Source organism: Pollachius pollachius, assembly GCF_949987615.1.
Source record: "Pollachius pollachius genome assembly, chromosome: 1".
Taxonomy (NCBI): Eukaryota; Metazoa; Chordata; class Actinopteri; order Gadiformes; family Gadidae; genus Pollachius; species Pollachius pollachius.
The window spans coordinates 7,152,111-7,169,912 of NC_136934.1; the positions used below are offsets into that span (position 1 = coordinate 7,152,111).

Sequence of the window (17,802 nt, forward strand, 5' to 3'; positions counted from 1 at the left end):
GGAGCGAGAGGAATCAAGATGTCCGCTCAGAGCACAATACTCTGCTTTGTTGGGCCATGTCTTGTGAGGGAGGGGAGAATACATACACTGCAATATTCTCTTTGGAATTAATTCAGTGCCTCTGTTCTGAGACTATCTAATTTGATGTTACTGGGCTGCCTTACAGCGCCAATCAGCCCAGCACTCTGGCTGGCCCAGTCTCTCCATACATCTCTTCTTCTATCTGCCACTACACATCCATCCATCCAGTCCCCCGGCCACACACACACACACACACAAACAAACAAACCCACAAACACACTTCTTTCAACCACACCACACTCTTCTTCTCAACCACAACACTGCAACCTTCTCTTTCCCGTTCCCTTCGCGGTGTCTTCTTCTCCTGCCCATACTTTGCCCAAGGCTTTTGTTAGGTTTTCTTTGGAAGAAAATGCTGAGGGAATCCAGGAAGTTGATGCACGGATTGAGATTGGTAGGGAGAGCACAATGACGACAAGACATGGGGGATGAGAGAAGGGAGAGAGAATAGGATCCCGCATGAACGAACGTGCACACATGCTCATGAACACACACACACACACACACACACACACACACACACACACACACACACACACACACACACACAACCCCCATATCCCGGCATGTAAGAGCCAATAGGAGGAGAAGAGAGAGACACACAGAGAGCGAGGCGGGAGAATACTGATGCAGGCGGTGAAAGAGGCAATGAAACAGACGAGGGAAGCCGTGCCCTTACCCACTCTCATTCCTTATCTTTTTTCTTTTTTTTTTTTTACTGGGGATGTTAACCTTAATAAACCTCATAATGGCAGTGCTAAACGAACGCTAAAGGCACATTCGATTTCAATGGCTCCGTCCAATATTAGGAATCCTGACTAAACGTATTGATCTTTGAGACGTAAAGTACCGTTGGGTTTGCACCGTAAGGCACCACGTCCTGAAGGCGGCTCATCATAAAACGTTGATCACTCGCGGGCTCATGTGGGTCAGGGTGATCCAGACCATAATGGCCTTAATTTGTCAACAAACCTGGAAAAGTGGCACACGCAGCCCTTCCGAGCGACACAAACTGGAAAATACTGTGTCCACTCTGGCAAGTATGAAAAAATAAAAACCCACAACAGTTTAAGAGTCAAATATGAGAAGGTCACCGTGTTTTCCGGGCCGCTGCTCATCCTAAATGGGTCCCTGCGGTCTAAATTAGGATGGATGGTGTGCTGTAGACTGGAGGATTCACCGGTCTGAGCCTCCCAACGAGCCAAGTGGAGACAAGGTCAAAGGCGCGCCGATGCACTCGTGTTCAAAGAAAGACCCGTTGTGAGTAGGTTTAGTGTGGTGACGTTGTAGGATTTGTTGGACAAATTGGAGTTTCTACAGTGCAGCGGAGGTGAAGGAACCTGGCCATGCAGGTGTCCCAGAGAAAACCGGTCGTTTCCGTCTCTGTCCGTTGACTCTCTTCGGCTCGCTTCCCTTTGGAGTCGATAACATCAGAACATGACATATTACACAGAAACACTTTCATGAATGGAGTTATTTTAGGTGGTTTATATCAGGTTTACATAGAGGGAAGAACGACAATGGACCACTGCCGTCTGCGTTTCATGTGAGATGGCAGCTCATGGTAACCGTGGAGCTAAGCACACATCTGCCTGCAGCGAATGGAACTAGTGCTCTCAGGTTTGAATACCGGTAGAATTCCCTCACCAAGAGCCATGCATGTAAGCTACTGTGTCCGGCAGTCATGTGGGTCCCATTGGCCCGCTAGTGGTACCACCATCAAATAAAAGACTAATCTTGTGAAGCAAATCAGGGAGCCGGCACTTGAGAGGAAAATCTCTGCAGTGCTCCAGTAGGTTTTGAAACTATGCTAATGAGAGAAGCTGGCTTTTTGCGTTGAGCCAGCTGTGAACTGCAGGACGAAGTGGAGCATTAGCTTGAGAAGTTTCTGAAGTTTGGTTGCATCTTTGTAGATAGAAGCATGGCAGCGACATTCACAGAAGTCTTTCAAATAATTCTGAAGCATCAGAAACAAAAAGAGACAGAGAGAGTGAGGAGAGAGAGAGAATACCTGAAACTAGTCACAGGAATGTCATTAATTCATTAAGGGTTTAGCAGACAGGACTATTGTACCAATAGTCGTTTTTGTAATGTACGAAGAAAGTGGTTTGGTTTTGTTGCAAAAAATGTGAATTGGATAATTACAGTAGACATATTTTGAGTACCATTAATGGAAAATAAAACATTGTAAATGCTGCACTGGACTATTATCAAGCTTGTTCGTTTATCTTACATTTCTGGGCCCTACTACATATCCAATAAGATTGCATTGAAAGCCTACATCCAAAAGAAAAGCTTCTTAAAGCTGCTGCCTACCTATTTTGTAGAGCAGAGTTTTTTTGTGAGGTGTGATCTCGATTAGAAAGACACTTTACAAATAAAGCTATTCTTATCAATGGATGGTAGTATGCAATAAACATTTATGTGTTTTATGGTTTTTTTCCCCCAGTGGTCGCTCATTCACAAGTCCTAATCAACTGTGAGAATGTGAGAAAAAAAATTTGGGGGGTTAACACTAGGGTCCAGCCGAGGCCAGGGCTCCAAGTGGCCTATTTGACGCTTTAAACCCCAATCCAACATTGAGCGATTATTTTCATCCGGCAGTAGTGCACGTGCGGGGAGGAGCAAGGCGTTGTATTTATCAGTGAGACAGCGCCCCAGTCGGTTTAATAGGACCCACAGTGAATCGCACTTTTCTCGCTTTCGCGCACTCCTTCTTCCTTGAGTCTGATACCCTCACCAACACTGGATGAGTCCTTCCGTGCGGCCGAGGAAGCAGCAGCAGCAGCGATCGCTCCTGTTCTCCATCGCACCGCTGCGGTAAGCGAGAGGGGGGACACAGCAGGAGGGCACTTCACTGTCAGTGTCACTTGTTTCTCCTCTCTGGGTGAAACATCCAGGGGCTGGTCAACCGGACCGACTTTCTCTCAGACGGAGACCACAAAAAAAGGGACTTAACGCGCCCCACTGGGGGATCTACGGAGAATCTGGACGGGTCCCACATCCAAAAGGGAACAATCGTAACTTAAGTAGATTGCTCCGTGATACAATAGGCTACATCCGTGGGGTTTGAAGAGAGCCCTTCTTTTGAGCGAGGATGGGACCGCTTCTCCTTTCCATCGTCCTCTGTGTGAGCGCCGCTGTCCCGCACTTGGTGAAAGGTGAGCGGAAAAGTGATTTGCTTTGCATGTTGTAGTCGTGGACAATGTCAGTGGCACCCGTGGTTTCTATTATGGGATTACACCGTCGGCTTAATTGTGTTTGATCGATGCCATTCAAGAATGTGTTTTTCCATCTGGCATGCAGAAAATGACTGATTCGGAGGGCGACTGTGGGAATTATTAATCGTGAGAATGTGCGTGTGCTTAAAATGGTTCATCATTTACTGGCTGCTGGTATGTGGAGCATCAGCAGCCGGTGTGGGGTTGAGATGAATAATGTATTCACCTAGGCTGTAATTTGACGTGAATTCCCAATTAAGATTGATAGAGACCCTTTTCCTTTTTTATTATTTCTCTCTGAGGTTATCCTGAAACTATATAATAGGCCTATAGTTGATATCCATAACTTGGCAATGGACCGCATTTTTCCAATCTTCCCGTGAACGCGGAGACCTCGGCGTCTTCCCAAAGAATCGGAGTTGGTGAATGGTGCTGTGGAAGATTGATGTGACATTATGCTGTAGGCAAAAGCTTTTTATCGTAACAACGTGAAGATGTTTAGTAGCCTCCTCATGATAGATAAGTTTGTCACCCATTGCATGTTCTCCTTTTTTTTCTTTCTTTTTTTTAAAATAATACCAGATGGATGATAGCTCAGCCTATTTCACTATTTGCCAAAAAATCTAGGAAACATTTTGGATTTCTACACATCAATTCGATGGGCGAATCAGCGGTGATTGCGTCAAGGCGCACTGGAGGAGGGGTGTGTGTGTGTAAGGCGTTCATTCGGTGGCTTCCCCTCCGACGGTGTGTCCCCAGAGCGGGAAGATTCCCTCCACGGGGACAGTGGCTCTCCACCCACACACACATTCGGACATGTTAGATTTAACATACAAAACAGGGCAGTCTTTATACATTTAGACACATAGGCTACCTTTGTTTTTTTTCTTCAATGTCCAGAAAAATCGATAGCAACAGCTGATCCGATTATTAACATTAAACAGGCATTGCCAGAAATGTAAATGCAGCAGGCAACAAGTGATCGGGTTATTTACATTCAACAGAAGTCCAAGCACATGCTCTCGAGAAAACACTCAAACATCAAAGGATCGTTCATGCATGCACAACTCTGCTCCATCGCTGGGGTCTGTTGTCTCATCGACAGCCAGCGACCTCCCCTACGCTTGTTTTAACTTACCCACCATGATTAAGATTCTGAAGAGCTTCGTCTCGTCTGATCGTTGTTGTGTTATTATTATTATTATTATTATTATTATTATTATTATTATTATTATTATTATTATTATTATTATTAATATTATTATTGTAACTTCAAGGACATAGCAGTCTTTCACTGATTCATAATCTTTGAAGGGTTATTTTTTTTAGTTTTTTTTAGGGTTTTTTTAGGGGGGGGGGGAGTAGCCTTTTCTCGTCCCTTTATGTAAATGTAGTTAACATTTTGATATAAAAACAGTTAATGGTATGCTTCCTTATGAAACATAGACCTAGGAGAATATTATTACTGCTGGCAGTGGCTCAGGAGGTAGGGTGGGTTGTCTGGCAACTGGAAGGTTGCCGGTTTGAGTGTCAAGGTGTCCTTGAGCAAGACACTTAACCTTGGCTGCCGCCTTCCACTGCTGACAATTCTGTTGTTATATGAATGTGTGTGTGAATGTGAGGCAATAATTGTTAAGCATTTTGAATGGCCACTGGTCTGAAAAACGCTAGATAAATGCAGGCAATTCACAATTTTTCAAGCATTTATTTGACAAAATAACTGTCACTGGAACAGTATAAAACAAATCTAAAATGTATTGACATAACTTGATACTTTGTGCGAGGAGTTATAACTTGTGAACTGACCACAAGGTAACATTAATGTTTTGAAGTGTCACAAGGAAAATTTTGTGAAAACTGGGACACAAAGTGTTCCTCATGCTTGTGATCCACTTAAAATAACAGCAAGATCAACCAGGTCACTGCGAATGACGGGTTTGCGACCACTGCTGTTTACAGACGCAATATCCATACCACAACTTAACTTTGGAAGAAAATTAAATGGCCAAATTTTCTAAAATTCGGCCATTACTGATTTATCCCGATGAAGACGGGTGATGACATAGGTGTACTGCCCACCCCTATAGCTGCTCTCTGTTGGTAATGGTCCAAGAGACTCTCAACTTCGAACCCATTTGATTGACAGTATATTCCATTGAATTTAGAGTGATTTGTGGTGCAGTGCCTTATCCAATTGCATTCTTTGTTAACATTTGGGAAACCTTTTGCCAGAGCAGACAGATGTTGCTCAGGGCGTATGGGTCACGACCGGGTTAGGGGCTGATAAAATGGTTCCATTTCGGGGGACATTGAACTGGCTCTGATTCTTCCTCAGAATTAGATTTTTTCTGGGAAAATGTATTCTAATGATTATATTCTAATACACAACTTAAGTTTGCAGGTTAGAAAAGATCCACAGGCCCAATTGAAAAGGCCGGCAATAGACCCTTATCTGAAAATCCAGCTTTCATTGGTCTGAGGAGATCAGAAAGCAGTGTAGAACTGAGGGCTGGTGACTGAACAGTAATGAGCAACTTCATTTAACAACCCTTAACTCGTAAATATACTTTCTATCTTGTGTCCGTTTTACTGTTCCCTCGGACGATAGTTGACCACAAACCAAGACCAAGGAATAATACTTTTACTACGTTAGCCTAATGGCAAGGCTATTGTGACTTTAATAGGCTAGTCGATGAATAGCTATAATACCCCTTTACAGTTTAATGGTTACATAAGGAAAATGGAGAATTGTTTTCTCTTGGCAGGACGTATGTGTTTTAGGAAGCAGATGTGTGTTGGAGACTATTTGTTAGTTATGGGTAAAAACTAGAAGGGTATCATTAGCAGGTCAACAGCATGTTATTATCAAGTAGCACTGCCAGGCTGTGGGCAGAAGAGCAGGTTAATGACTTGGAGACACTCGGTCTGATCCATGGGTCAGCAGCCACATGTTGCTCACGTTTACCCCTCTCTGACTTGTCAGTTCTCTTTGAAGCGGGCCAGAAAAATGCAAAATAAGTTGTCCACTGACAATTTCTTTCCACAGTATGCGGTCAACATGTAAAAGAAAGCAGGCGTGTAAGTGGGTCACGGCTTCCCCTACTGTCTTCCTCCATTCGGAAACATACTTGCCTCCAGAGTCAGACAAACCTCAGTCTCTTCTACACCAAGTGTGGTTCGACAGCAGAGGGCTGGAAGACCGCTAGGCTTTCTCTTAACAGGCCACACACACACACACACACACACACACACACACACATACACACACACATACACACACACACACACACACACACACACACACACACACACACACACACACAAGCAGCACGGCTTCCAGGCTGTCCTCTTGAAGCCTGGCTCACATTCTCTCTGATGATAAAGCAGTCAACTTCTGCCTCATCATCTCAGGCCTCTAGAGCAGAATAAAGGACTATCAAATAAACAGCAAACACAGCCATTTGGACAGGACTGGTATGATGAGATTTCCTTTTGATAAGCACTATTTATGGAAACAAAGTCGGGCTCCTTTCATCCATGCATTCCGGTCTTCTTGTGCAGTCAATATGTAACTGTGTTGAGGCATTTACGGCTTGGTCGTCCACAATGACAATATGTTCAGTTAGTATCACATTTAAGCTAGGAAGGATGGACTGACATCTCTGTTGAACGGCCATCGCCTTACGGAACCCTGTAGCCTCGATTCCTGTCATATTTTGCATTTTCCCTCGGAATGCACGACTCTGAATCTAATGCAGGACGGCACTAGACTTCATTAAATGCAATATGTTGTCTTATGTCATTTGTTAGCTAGGCTTGCATTGCCTGTAAAGGAGAAGTGACTCTGTTGTGTTTCAATTAAGCACACAAACAGTATATAGTATCGCTAGTCTCCATGGATTCTTTTTCTCTTACAAAAAATGCAAAATTGATCAACTTTGACGGGGCATGACCTTAATGCTGAAAGGTGGTGGTCTCTCACCCACAGTTTATTTCACAGTTATTTTGCTGATTATAAATGGCAAAGGAAACCAGAATTTACAATGCTGTGAGACAATGTCCAGAGCATTATGTTTTATTATGGCATATAAAATGGCTACAAAGCAATAATTATCTTATTGTACTAAAAATGAGAAGAATCTTATGATCACAGAAACACTACTGTTATCGAATGCCTTGGAGTTGGTGTTTGCACTTCAATGTTTTAACTAGCCTCACCCATTTCTTTCTCTTTCTGAAATTCTGACTAAAGGTAGACACATTGTTAGCAGCTATCTGGCCTTGTGTACAAGAGGCTCCATTGTTTCATGGTTCAGACAATGCCTTCCTTCTTCTTCTGGCTCCTGTACCTCTGTTCCTGCTGTCCCATTGTCTTGGATCCAGTCTGCCCCATTGGGCATTCCATGAGAGAGAGCTGCACACATGGAACCTGAATGCATCCTTTATCTGAACATGTAGTCATGTGCATGTGCGTGTGTCTCTGTGTGTGTCTGTGTGTGTGCGTGTGTTCAAGAGTGTGAACTCCAGTGTTATGTTGTTTTGTTTTTTCTATTATTGCAGTAATTGTTCATTATAGACTTTAAAGTAAATGGTCTGCCATCTGCGAACCAATTGGAGAGCTTATTGTAAGCAAATTAACTAATTAATTGTTACTAAATTAATGCATTCAAGTCTCATCCACTGTTCAATTGCATTGTTTGCTTTGATTCCTGAGTGTGTGTATGGATTGAAGTCATTGCCGGATGAACGTTTCAGCCCTTACTGTGATGATTGACACCCACAACATTAACATAATGACCATGAGAAGGGAAATCTTCATCCAGTCGACATGAAATTCTTAGAGGGATATTTAACATGGCAAAAACTGCATCTTGTATACATTTAGTTCAAAACATAAGCTTCAAGAGAAGTGTGAAGCCTTGCTGCATACAATGAAGGTTATTTCCATGCTGTTCCATACTTTTACAAGTCAAATGGTATGCCTATATTTATGGCAAAAATATACTTAGATGATCTGTTTCATTCTTTATTGAAATCATTTCAGCTGGATATCAAACAAATAATTGCACCACTTCAGTAATAAATAGGACCAAGAATATATAGAGAGTACCTGTGATGATGAACTGGCCTGCTTAAATGCAGGCAGAGTGTGGCAATCTATTTAAAACGCTATTACATTCATCTTGCTCTGAAGGTTATGGACATTGCAAGGGTATCTTTTTAATAATAGATACATACAATCTACCGATGACCTTTCCAATGTTGTGAATGATATAATCTTAAATCATAGGAGATGGGTCATCCAACGCTATGCTCATCAACTATGCTGAGCTCAAATGCCAAGCGTATTGGATGGTAATAGATGCATAGTCCTGCTCCCTGATAATTAACCTCATTTGGATTGATAGGTTTTTTTTTGGATTGACAACAAAGTAGACAATTACATAAAAACAAGAATGAACTTTGAACTCAATTTTATTCTATTGTCAAAAAGTACTTTACTATGATACACACTTTTTTAGTAGTAAAAGCCACTTACTGTCCTGTCTGTCTTAAATTAGGAACAACTCTGATAGAACACACAGTATCCATAGACACATGGATCATGGTAGTTTCGAAGCTCTGACAATTCTGGGCGCGTGCAGTCAGACTCTTTCACTGATCCTCTAAGTGCTTAATTAAGGCAATGACAAAATGTTGACAAGGAGTGTGAAAAAAAATAAAAGAAAAATGGAGGACTTAATGCAAATGTCAGCATGTGGTGGCAGTAACAAGCATGGAAGGGATCACGCTCAAACATGAAAGTGGTCATTAGGACGTTTCATCTGTCGTGTCAGCTGAGTTTTAAGTGTGCTTAATGTCCCTGGCTGAGCGCGGGCTTCGGCCTTTCCATTCAAGCCTAGGCCAGTCGGTTAGACCTCATAGTGGCATTAATCCCATCAAATCACCATGATTACTCCTCCCCTGGACCCGCAGTTCCCGGATTCAGGGGTGTTGGCCATGCGCTGAAAGGTTGTTTACAGAGATTAGATTTTTTTTTGGTAATGTTACACAAGCAATTCTTGCTTCATGATTCAATTTACTCAGTGGTTATATCATGGGAAGCCGATTTGGGTCTGGCTGGTCCGGTGGCAATGAACTGTTTGGCGCACTGGAACAGAATTCACATGGAGGAACATTTTTCCCCACGGTAAATAAACATTGACATTTGCCTGCACCTGGCAATGTCTTCCTCCAGTTGTCATGACGTTTGTATCTCCAGAATTACAAAGAATACTTTTCCAAGGGCCTTTAAGATTTTATTCAAGCCTCTATGGTCAAGTTCCCTGATTAACGGACCGTTTATGTTTAGAAAATGCCCTATATAGCGTACTTGCGTTTGAATGGATATGTCTGTCCTGCTGTGGCCTTTGCAGCCTTTGAGTATACTGGATTCTATCCGCATGTGTTAGACAAAGTAGGCTTTAGGGGGTTAAGGCTATGAGCTTTACTTCATTCTGATAAAATCTCTCCATGGTCAGCAGGAAAACCATCAGATTTGCATTAAGCCCATTCTTCTTTTTTGGGATCAAATGGGTGCAGGTAGCTTAAGATCTTACCTCATACAAGCCGTATGAAAAGGGCAAAAGCTGGTTGTAGTTCTTCAGAAATATTGCAGACTGCATAATTTGCAGGGTTCAAAGTAAATTAATAGATAATATGATATATTTATAACGGTTATGATGTTTGTTTCATTGGTGCTTTAGTGGAAGTGTTCTGTTGGATTTGAATAAGGATAAAAAAATGCCCCCATAACCCAAACATTTTTGTAGACGTTACACAGTGACATTGCTTTCTGTTGGGTTGAACAGGAGAATATGTCTTCAAATGGCTGTAGCAACCAACCACTGGAATGAGATATTAGTTTCCCATATGAAAAACAACTCAGGGATTCTGTCTCAGAATCACTACATATTACATTTTTGCAATGTTCCTATGGCGATACATCAGTAATTTAGTAAGAGGACACACATTTTTGCTGGGCTGGAAACCTGGAAAATGAAGATTGTATTTTGCCATACATACATGTGAAGAGGAAGCAGGAAACGGCTGCGTAGTCACTGTTAAACCTGCCGATTTGCTATGTTCTGCAAGGAGCCCAGATATGGACGATGCATTTAGATTGGACATGCAGTCCCGGACCGTTCTGCATTACTGCATTGCTGCATACTGAAATGTTCACCAATGTCTTAGTTCCAACTCTGTTGAAGGTTTATTTTGGGACGTTTTTGGACGTTTTTCCCCAAAAGTGATAGGTACACAATCGAAATCTACTAAAAAACTGTCATGGGTGGCTAAGGTACAGCTAGCCGCAGTGAGCTCACCCGAGACTATTCACCAGCTTTATAGTACCACAGCGGTATTCTATAGACCTCATAAGATCCATAGAAATCTGATCCCCCGTGTGGCATATGGCATCAAAGCATACTGCCAGATGTATAGCTAGCTTACACAAATAATAATAATAAAGCCTTTTTTATGTATCGCTTTAATACATTTGATTCATTTATTCAATTTATAAATATTAAATGTGAAGACCTTGCCTCCTGATGTTAAGCATTATTGCAAAATAGCACACTGAAGTAAATAGTGAAAATGAAATTGAACTGAAATGACAGCCTGTGATAAATTGCAAATAAAGATGAAGAACTATATTTCATAGATTGAAAAAATAAACCCTGGAAAGTATAGTAAATTGATGTTAGATGTTTAAAAACAGTATCAAAGGGATTTAGCGTAAGCTCCATACTATTAAACTACAAGTTTCAGAGAAGCTAACCTTCTCTCAGACGTGGCAACACTGCCCAGATGGAGCTTGACACATTGATACACCTTCATGATGTTTATTCCCTTGTTCGTGCCTTGGGAAAAGGCACTACGACGTCACGAAAAGAAGCCAACTTAGGTTGAAGCGGTTTTGTGTTCACTGCCCCTTTAAGAAAAAATAACAAAGTTATGTTTTTAGCCGGGTGTTGCACGCCATCGTCCTCCTGTGATCTGCTCTAAAGGGGCTGGAGCATTTCACTGCCCAGATAACTTCCCTTTTGATATGCATAAGGAGCTGTCAGCCATGTGTGAATGTGTAAATGTGTGTGTACCCGTGTGTAAACCTGCGCATGTGTGAATTTATCCCTGCTTGAAGCTTTGAGAGATAACCCAAAAATGTCAGCAGATAAAGTCCAGACAGATTCCGGGCAGCTTTTCCCCAAGTTGTTTTTGCACAGTGTGGCTGTGCATCTAAACCTCATTTGCCAATATACCAACAGTTCCCCTTTATTAATCACGTCAGCCTGTCTGCCCTCCGACTGCATGGGTAGAATTCCAACAAGGGGGATATTCGCTGAGTGATTGATTGAGAGCAGGAAACCGCATGTGTTAAGACAAGAATATCAAAAAAACACAATGTGATCCTTGGAACGAACAAATATGAGCTTGCTGTGCACCTGTGATCTGAATATAACAGCTTCCTCATAACCAAAGCGTCTCACTGACCGTTTGTGCATCAACAGTTTCAGGTGAAATCTGGGGCTTGGGGTGCTTGTCCTTCAAACAATTTCTCCCTGCTGCTGCCTTGTACTGGATCTACTTTTGAATAAGTTTTATCCACACTATTTATATTTATAGCAGTCGGATCAGAGAAAATATTAGCATAAACTTGCTGTAATTATCAAATCTTGGGTAAAATACATGTATCATTACGTGACATCTAATATTGTAAAAAAGATATTCAGGGGAATCATTGTTTATTAGCACTTAAGTCTTCTCCCAGGTGTGAATCTGCAGTTGCACTTCCCAGCATCAACACCTTCTTCATCAAACTCACTGAGAAAGAATCCAACAGTGGTGTTGATTTGTGTTTGAAGAGTCTTCCCGCTCTGTGCACTGGGGAGACGAGAATACATGTAGGGGAGATATTTAGTCATTGAAAGAGGTACAGAAAAATGGGCGGCGTGTATGTTTGTAATGAGGCTACCAAGGCTCTCCTGAGCAAACTAGGCCAGCCGTAATGAGCATGCAGAGAGACCACAGTAGGGTTTGTGGGGCAGATAAATAGACGAGATGGAGAAATACAGAAGGGTGGGGAGGAGGAGTATACACAGGGAGAAGGAAAGGATTGCATGGGAGATAAAGCGAGCATGTAAAGAGAGAAAGTAAAATTGCATAGTTAAACATGAGGCTGTGATAAGATACGATTTTTATGATTAGGATCTTCTCCATTATTTTCTGTAGGATTCAAAGCAACTTCATGGCTTTCTTTACATGAGCTTCCCTGATACATTGGTTGCCATGGAGTCTTGAAGGGAGTCTGTACAATTGGTTTTGCACACTATTTTGATACACGGGTCACATTGTGACACTTTGTTGGCAACAATAGTAATAGTAAAAAGATCAACAATAAACTGAATAGATTTTTTTTATTTACAGTACCATAAAAGAAAGGCAATCACTATATCAAAAACAACATCACATAGAAACTTTAGATGTAATTACATATGATGGATGTTGCAATTCCTGATGAATGTTGATGTTTCCCATCCATAATTGTTCACCTTACGAGAAGCTAGCCCATTTCTTTTGAGGTTCTCTGTGAACCCAGCACAAGCTAGCACTTGAGCAGAGTCCATTATCACTGCACAGGGCCCATGTTGAAGTGAGTATCGATCCTTTCCTTAGACAAAAGCCTGTTGAGCACCTCTAAAGGGCTTAAGAGTTTACTAAAGGGAGGACCATCCAGAGTGCAAAATAATAAGGGCAATACTCGGTAAAATGTGGTACCAGCTTCTTCGTAACAAGAGGAAGGTATCAGGCCTAACAGGAGTAGGAATTCTTTACAAACTTTATTTTTTTACTAATCCACGCTGCAATTGTTTCCATGTTTGATTTCCTACTCTCAAAGTCTAGCCATCTTAGAATATTGTCTGTAATGGAATTCATTATTCCACTGACTGCCGTTTCTTATTTAAATACCACAAACTGCTATTTGACTCCCAACAGACCGAGTGCATCAGGGAAAACCTAGACGTGGTTAGACGGAAATCCTCACAAATGCGGTTCTTTTTGGTACGCATAGCATGTTGTATTTATGGCCTGTGAAATTAAGGACCCTTCACACCTTTTAGAGGAATGGTAGATGGGGAAGACACCAGAGCCAAAATCAATTATTGGACAGTAGGAACATTAAAGTTAGATTTTGGTATGAAGGTTTTCTGGAGTGCGAATGAGGACGAGAGAAGCCACCAGGCTACCTTGCGGTGACCAAAGCCTAACCACATAGCTGTGATTATGTGTTTGGCTCCATGCCAAGCCTCGCTTCTGTGGAAAACACTGCAGTAGTTTTGCAGTCACGGTTGCACAGACTTTATTCAATGGTGCATGGTTGTGGTAGCTTTGTGTCTCACTAGAGGTGACAAAGTTTTTTTCTACCCCACATAAGGTGTTATTGGTTATGATCGCATGGACAATGAATTTGTTTTCCTTGTTGTATACAATTCTTTTTGACCTTGGCAATTATGTGAGTGAGTTGTTTGTAATCAACATCGTACCGAGGGTGTTTCTTGAAGTAAAGAGATTCATTAACAAAACACAGTATACTAAATGGCTAAATGGTTTAAAGTTCATGTTCAAGCATAAGATTTATATATTGATTTATATTGATTTTTACATAACTTAAACCACACAATTTATCCGTGTTAAATCTTACGGCTCCTTTGAGCAATGCTTTTTGAGGCTTGTATCTCATAGAGAACCGACCCTGTTTGTTTTGGCTTGCTACAGCCTTCTTTGTTTTTATTTTTTTCACTGTGATGTTTACATTCACTGTATTCTCTAAACATCGTCTCTCTCTTCTCGTCGCTTCATCCCTAAGGCCAGAGGGAGCTCATTCCCTCCAGCTATTACAACCCCCCCCCCCCCCCCCACACACACACATTTCTACACAAAACCATTTGAAATACTGATTCAAGGGTTTATCTTCCCGGTTGTGAAGTGAACAACTGGCCTCTAAATTCTTTATTGAAAAGAAAAAATAAATGGGACACTTTCATGGCCTTTTGTTTTATCATTTGACATTGTGTGATTGAGGAAGAAACACAATTTTAGCAATAGAAGGAAACAAGGAAATACGTTGTGCTTGCTCACATCCAAAATTGCCTTCTCCTACCACACGACTCTCCATGGTGGATTATTACTTGACAGCGTTGCACAGAATGGACATAGCCCGACCATTGCTTGCTGAAGGACTTGGCTCTAAATTATATGAACAGGTCATTGTGGCCTTCACATGTGGATGCACATGTGTTGGGGCACTAAGGCGCTTGGATTTCATAGTGCTCCAGTATTCAAAGTTAATACAAATCTGGAGAGCAGTGATATACAATATTTTAGCACACTAATAGGATGAACATTTATTGATTGTTTGTCATCAGTCTCAATTTATGCATACATGCTATATTGACAACCAAAGCTTGATCAATAAGATAAGTTATCTCTCTTTAGTAATGGCAATCTGCAAAAAGCAATTTGCCAGAAAGGTATGTTTTACAATGATGTGTAATGTCCCATTTGGACAGTATGTATGTTGATGAAAAGCCTATATGAAAATGTTCTACATCTACATACCATTGGAAGTCTTCCCAGATTCAGGCTTGGTTATGACCATATAACCTCAGTCAGAACCAGCGAACAGCAAAGTGGAATGCAATACTAAAGCTATGAGGTCAGTGAGGTTGTGGTGTACACAGCTGTGGATGTTTAGAAACAACTGTCATCAATACGATCTTGGGAAAGTAAACCAGTCCCTTTCAATGAAATACACAGACTTTTAAAAACAACTAATCTCTTTGCTCCACTGCGCTTGGCATATGTGTACTGTCCTTGGTTGACAGTATGGTATTAGCATGTACAACAGTTGGTGAGGTGGTCTGTGTTCACGTTCTTAAAATAAAGCCCATCTGTTGAGTTTTGAGATTTTATGCTTTATTTTGCCTTCAACTTTTCCATTCTCTTGCACTCGTGCCCTCAAATGCTCTTTTTATTAGTTATCTGTATTATGAACACGCACGAAAAAAATACCTGAACTGAACTGCTTGCTGAGGAAAAATCACCATTAATATATTTAATGGATTACTTTGATACATTTAAATGTATAATGTAATTTATTCAGGGTTGTATTTGTAGTGCTTGCATTCTTTTCAGACTGAACAGTTAAACAACTATTGTTTTATTAGCATTTTCATTATTATGATTAGTGTCAGTATACAGTATTTTCTATCTACATATCAGATTAACAGTATCCTCCTCATTATCACAATTATGTTTAATTTTCTAAGAAGTCCAAGGCTTTTGCTAATGTGTGAGTCATTTCATACCAACCACCCACGCAACACTGAGTGTATTAATGCTAATCAGGACTGTTGCAGAACAAATATATGGATGGTTGATGTTTCCAGTGAAACTCTAGCATACGCTTGGAGTCATAATATGACAACCGATTATTTCTCTGGTCTCTAGTCCTCTGTGCTGGTAGGTTTACACTATAGTTCTGTATTTGTGAATATTTATTTGGAAAAAATAAATCAAAAGATCGATTACTCAAAAGACAGATTTGCATTGATCACATGTCACATACAAGGAAGTATAAGTGGCATGAATCCAAATTGAGTAAATGGGCTGATATGTTGAGGCATATCATATATAGTTCTATAATTTAGGTCATGTCAAGTCCTGCGACTGGAGGTGCATTTCTGGTGACCGTCCACTGTTACTGTACGACTGCTAAATGGATAGCCGAAATCCATTACTGAGATTGCTTCTCACTTACTGGTGATGCCATGGGTGTTGGGGTAATAAAACAAAAGGACACCAACTTTATACATTTCTTGGGATATAGTCACTGGAATCATGGAACCATGGGAATCAGTCTTATAAATATAAAGTATAATGTTTCTTATCTATTTAACAATGGAAAAAATGAGTATGATAGAAATGTTTGGGATACTGATTGATACATTGCAATCTGTGCTGCAGTGTGGAAATAGTTCAATTTGGCATTTTTAAACTAGAACTATTAACTTCTCCAAAGCCGTCACAATGTGCGACTTGAATAAAGTTTCCTATGAAAATGTTATTGTTTACTCTAATGAGCACAAACAAGTCATTATATTTAGCATCCACGTTCTTAATGATAAATGCCATTCATGTGGTGATAATCTGCCTACAAATGTTTGTGGAGACTCGTGAATTGCTAGGTGTGAATGATTACCCACCCCGAAAAGCATTTTTTTTAAATACATAAATAATATGTTTGTCACAGAATGCATTATAATTCAACAAAGTTTTGATGAATCCAATTGGCCAAATGTCATTGTCTGGCACTTACAGCACCATCCCCATGATAAAGCCCCCAATCAAAGTCAATCCAAAATTTAACAAGCAGATGGTTGTATTTCAGAAAGCCTAATACAATCTCCTTGGGGTGTATTGCTACTCTCAGCTCTCGATCAATACGATACTGGATATTCCCATAACAATATTTTCGTACTATTCAAGAAATAAATACAGATTTTGTCTTTCAATGGGCAATAAAAAATGAGTCAAACGCAAATTGGTTCAATATTAGACGGAAAATACGCTCATGTACATTGCAATGAAAACGCACATCCTCCTCCCTAACCTCACACATTGCTAGTGACAATGTGCGAGGGGGTTTAGTCTCAACAAATACAAAGCTGTGGCATTTGCTTGCTAGTGGATGTCAGATGGTAGATTTTAGCGTGGCGTTACACCTGGTGTAATGAGGTTGTTTCTGTATTCTCAGTCATGCTATTACTGTATTGTGCTACAACCATAGACACAGACTGCATACCCCCTAAAAAAACGGATGAGCCTGTTCTATGTTAATCTCACCTGAATTCTGTAAATACATGGCTGCTAGTGCACAAGTGCATCGCATGCACCAAATCACACACACACACCCACATAACCACCCACACATACACGTAGTACAGTGAAGGAAAAGTGTTATGAGAGGGTTTATGATTCAATGTTTAAACACCTATCACCCACTTTTTATGTCTCATAGTGTCCATTATTTATATTGCAAGATATCACCCACTGACACTTTGTCACATCCACATAAAGTTCACGGCGATTAAGTTTGGTAAGGGTTTCATTAAACACGTATAGGCAGGGCTAACAGTGGCTGTTTGGTTCCATACAACCCTGAGAGGTGAAAGAGCTGGTTTTACAGGCTGGACCTTTTCATCCCAGTTACTCCTGAATCTATAGGGTTTCCCCAGGGAGGTTAAGGCACATTGACGCTTGACTAATTTTTAAACACACCCTCCGGCCCCCTTTCCTTCTGCGATAGGCACCGCTGCCCCCTTAGTCTGCCTGTCCAAGGATGTGGTCCCTGAAGTCCGGGCAATGTTGCATAGTTATCTCCGGCGCCAACCAACAAGCC

General features: G+C 41.1%; 1 protein-coding gene across 2 annotated transcripts in view; it reads left to right on the forward strand.

Annotated features, from left to right (window-relative positions):
• Window positions 1–2,772: 2,772 nt before the first annotated feature.
• Window positions 2,773–17,802, forward strand: part of LOC307084694 (EGF-like repeat and discoidin I-like domain-containing protein 3) — a 75,448-nt gene continuing 60,418 nt past the window's right edge. For both annotated transcript variants that reach the window (XM_079749166.1, XM_079749167.1), the window contains exon 1: window positions 2,773–3,242. In XM_079749166.1, the coding sequence (XP_079605292.1) occupies window positions 3,179–3,242 (64 nt within the window). In that variant the 5' untranslated portion in view covers window positions 2,773–3,178. The remainder of the gene's footprint in view (window positions 3,243–17,802) is intronic.